The sequence below is a fragment of the Fonsecaea multimorphosa genome (genome assembly GCF_000836435.1).
Source record: "Fonsecaea multimorphosa CBS 102226 unplaced genomic scaffold supercont1.62, whole genome shotgun sequence".
Taxonomy (NCBI): Eukaryota; Fungi; Ascomycota; class Eurotiomycetes; order Chaetothyriales; family Herpotrichiellaceae; genus Fonsecaea; species Fonsecaea multimorphosa.
In genome coordinates this window covers 1-4,466 of record NW_015971696.1, presented here as the reverse complement: position 1 = coordinate 4,466, position 4,466 = coordinate 1, and the positions used below count along the sequence as shown (strand labels likewise).

The 4,466-nt window shown below is 40.8% G+C and overlaps 1 protein-coding gene across 1 annotated transcript; it reads left to right on the top strand.

The window, feature by feature from the left end:
- Positions 1-4,105: 4,105 nt before the first annotated feature.
- On the top strand, positions 4,106-4,378 carry Z520_12405 (uncharacterized protein; the record flags this gene model as incomplete). Its single annotated transcript, XM_016782891.1, has 1 exon — positions 4,106-4,378. One exon carries the CDS (start codon positions 4,106-4,108, stop codon positions 4,376-4,378), a length of 273 nt encoding a protein of 90 aa, XP_016626009.1.
- Positions 4,379-4,466: the final 88 nt, after the last annotated feature.

The following is a 4,466-nucleotide window of genomic DNA, read 5'->3' as shown; positions in this document are numbered from 1 at the left end:
TCGTAGGATTCCGTCGCTATGTTCTTTTGACTTACTAGCCGCGCCCCCGCGATAATCGGGGCAAAAATAATATCGGCGTACTCGCCCTTCTAAGGCGGATCGAACGGTGTATAGTATATATATCTAGCACGCTGCGTGGTGGAAAACTAAAGTTATTAGAGGCGGTTAGGGTAGGCGCGACGTGGCCGTACTTCGACGCCCAAAAGGGTAAAGATAATTAGGGTTTAACCCTAAATTGTATAGCTAGCTCTAGACGGGGTTCGCTTAGCCAGATCTAGGCTAGGGCTCTATCAGTAATGCCGTAAACATTATACGGTGAAATGTTTAAAAGGTCTAATTAGACCGGGGCTTAGAGACCTACCTTAACCGTGGAATATTTGAAAAAGTCACTATAGAATATTTAGTATTCTCGCTCGATTTCCGGGATAATAATTATATCGTTAAGTTCGTCTCCGTGAGTACTCCCTAATACCGTTAAGTCTATAGCCTTTCGAGACGTGGTTATTATACTATAAGTTTAATAGAGTGTAGGTATTTTAGGGGTTATAGTTAATATAACGCGCGCCTCACGTCGATATACTCCCCCGTAGTGCGTGACGAGCTTCGTACTCCTCTGTATATTCTATATACTTAAGGTTATCTAGTCTTAATTTGGTTATTACCGAAGGGGTAGATAGACTCCCGTATACGATATAGGATATAAGGATTATTAATCGAGATATATAGAATACTAAAAACTCTCTTTAGGTAGCTTAGAGGGTTGTTAAGGACTCCCGTACGCGGTACGGGACACTAGAATACATTACTCTAGGGGATTATGTTTACGTCTTATATTTGATATCGTATAGATAAGAGAAGGAATATAGAGAGAGAGACGAGAATCAAACCCCCTACCTATATTATATTTATTTATATATATATATTTGACCCATCGAAAACTTTTCAAAATATAAAGGAAGATCTAGGTTCGAATCCTAGTATTTTCATTATGTTATCCTTTAGTACTTTTCATTGTAGAGGTACTAAAGGATAATATATAGGGAATATAGTACTAATGGTAGAATATCCTTTATTTTTTGCTAGATCTAATAGCTAGCTAGTAAGTAGACTAACTAGAAAAAAAATAACTAGCTAGTAGTCAGAATCGAACTAGTTATCTAGTATAGATAAATTAAGATATATATATTTAATCCGCCGTAAATCTCCTAAGATATAAAGGAAGATCTAGGTTCGAATCCTAGTATTTTTATGATATTCTCGCTTATACTCTTTTATAATAGAAGAGAGTGAGAGAGGGTATCTAGGGAATATAGTACTAACGGTAAAATATCCTTTATTTTTTACTAGGTCTAATAGATAGATAGTAAGTGAACTAATTAGAAAAAAAAAACTTACTAGTCGCTGGAATCGAACTGGCTACCCGGTAGAGATAAATTAAGATATATATATTTGATCCGTCGAAAATCTTTCAAAATACAAAGGAAGATCTAGGTTCGAATCCTAGTGTTCTTATTGATGTTATCTTTAAGGACTTTACGGTATCGGAGTGTTTAAAGATAATATCCCGGGAATATAGTACTAACGGTAGAATATCCTTTATTTTTTATATATTAGGTTATATTACTCGATAGACTAACTAGGAAAAGAAGAATATTTAGCTAGTAGTTAGAACTAAGTATTCTACTTATATTATAAAGCCTCTTCAAATCCTAGACTTTTCATATAAACTAGCCTATTCCTGAATAGGCTTTCGAAGCAGCTCTGGAGTACGAATATAGCTATAACGTGACGGGAAAGAAAAGAGCCGACTCCCTTACAGTGGGAGAGATATTAACGAGGTGGCCGTAGTAGATATCTATTACGAGTCGCCTTACAACACGTGAGGTGTCAACGAGCAAACCCGAGGTGGTTTACTTAGTAATATAGCAGTGGGGCTTAATATAGCGGAGACGGAAACCAAGAGTACAGTATATAACTGTACGTAAAGCGATATAACCGAGAATAACTCGATTATCTGTAACTGAGGTTGACTATGCTTCCTATAGAAGTATCCCTAGCTGACTATATACTTTAGGTAGGTTTCCTATCTAGGTAGGTCTAGGTATTGCACTATTGCACCTATTGTAGTCCTTTGTTATGCAATATAGCAACGAGTATAATAGACTTTTTCCTTTCCTGGTCTGTCACGTATTGATCAGCCTTACTAACGAGGCTACGCCCTTCCTCGCTTGACCTTCCCCTCTGCCCTAGGTTACCTAGCCGTATGAAGGTCGGTTCGTAACACTTCCCCCTCCTTAGCCTATTCGTTATCCGTAACGTACTTAAGGTAGGCTAACACCTACCTCGTTATTCCTATCCTTCTTCTTCTTTATTATAGCTAACTATGTAGGCCTTTAGAGTGCATAAGTCGAAATCTAAACCTCCAAAATCCTCCAAGCCTCTTATCCCCTAGTAGTAGTATCAGAACGAGATTATCGATTATATTAAATCCTCCTAAGAGAATAAAGCTATAGTTACCTATTCTAAGTATATTACTAATAGCGACGTATATTTCTACTCCCGAGAGTAGAGTGTAAAATATATAGTATATTTACGGTATCGAAGAGAATATAACGGAATATTTTCCGTTAAGTAGCTTCGACGGATCGGTAAACAAAAGAAATAATTAGTCTCTAAGTCGCGCTCGAAGAAGCGCAAGATTACTTATCTCCGTAAGACTCTAGTAGAGACTCGCCGGTCTCTAGCGGCGCTAGAGTCTAATCTTGCCGAGTTCGAGGAGGAGGACTCTAAGCTGTAGGAGTCTATCGCGAAACTAGATAAGCTATCTAGTAATATATTGAAGAGAGAAATATAGGCGTTAAGTACTTTCGATAAGCTTCCTATAGATGAGAAGATAGCTCTAGTAAAGTCTAAATTTATATAGTAGGATATTCTATAGACCGAGTTAGTAGACTAGGATACGGTATTAAACTTTAGTAGAGATCCGGGGGCGGCCGCCTAACCGTATTCTGGTCTGGCCGGGTGGCCCGTCCACATATTAATCTAGTCTTGGCGTTAAGGGTCGGGTGTCTCGCCCACGGGTGGTCCGTCTATTCCCAAAAATTCTTAGTCATCCCACTTCACTTTTAGATCAGGTAGCGAGGTCGAATTCCCGCTATATCATCACTACGCCGTGTATAATCATTATTAGGGTTATTGCAGTCTATTCAGTATGTCGAACAGTCCATCTGAGTCGAATTTTGAGACTCTAGACTCATTGCGCAGGTCGATAGTGGATGAAGATGTGCCGGAGACCGGCGAAAATCCGCCGCAGCCCACTCCGACACCGCCAGTTCAATAGCTCCGGCCACTATCAGAGTACGGTGTGATTCTTTGCACGGAGCACTAGATATACTACACGCTAGGCTCGAATCTACGCGAACATCTGAAGAGGAAGCACGCCGTGAAAGGTAAGCGGGCCAAAGAGATTGAAGGCTAGGTAGTAGCACAGAACGTAGCGGCCGAGGTGACTTACCCGCCGGATTACAACCTATTTATCTACGGGCTGCAGTTCCACGAAGGCTTCGCTTACACCGCTACCGAGTTATGTAGATATCTCCGGGCTAGCGAGGAGAAACTGCAGCGACACTATAGTAAAGAGCATAGGGTCGATACACGGCGCAAATAGAAGGAGCGGTCTATATATCGTAAGGTGATACTATAGTGTTTCTTTACTAAAGCCACGGATTACTGGATCGTAGAGGGGGATTTGGGCAGCTCCGGAACCCAGGAGCGAGAAGTTCCACGCGCTCTAGGCGCTAGCTCTAGTTCTTAGCGCTCCGTATCGACAGTATATTCATCAAGCAACCGTTCTAACACTTAGAGTCACTATATGGCTCATGCACTTACCGCCAGGCTAAAGACTACTATTAAAGATAACGAGGGCCGCTATCGGTAGCTTAGTGAACCCAACTATGTCTCTGAAATATCGCCATGGCTCCGAAAGAGTACATTCTACCAGTACTTGGCTGGCTTAGAAGCCGAATCTGTTGCTATATCCCATCTTGTACCCAAATCTGACGAAGATGACGTAAGATTGTATAAGTTAGTTTAGTCCGTCGAGCGTATGTTGCGAAAAGCGTACGAGTTAGTGCCCGATTTGCTACATATCGATGCGCGAGTATTGAATACATTTCAAGCTAGCACGATATCTCAGGATCCATTTCAGTTGTTACAGAATAAGTCGTCATTTCAGAATTATCTGACTGTATTCCAATCTATACTGTGTTACTATATCCGCGTATTTGAAGGTCATTTTGAGAAAGAGATGTTTATTACGAGCGATTCCCAGGTAGAGACATTGACTTTGGCGTTAGGTGTCAGCGAGAAATTGGGTTAGGGTTAGGGTTAGGGTTAGGGTTAGGGTTAGGGTTAGGGTTAGGGTTAGGGTTAGGGTTAGGGTTAGGGTTAGGGTTAGGGTTAGGGTT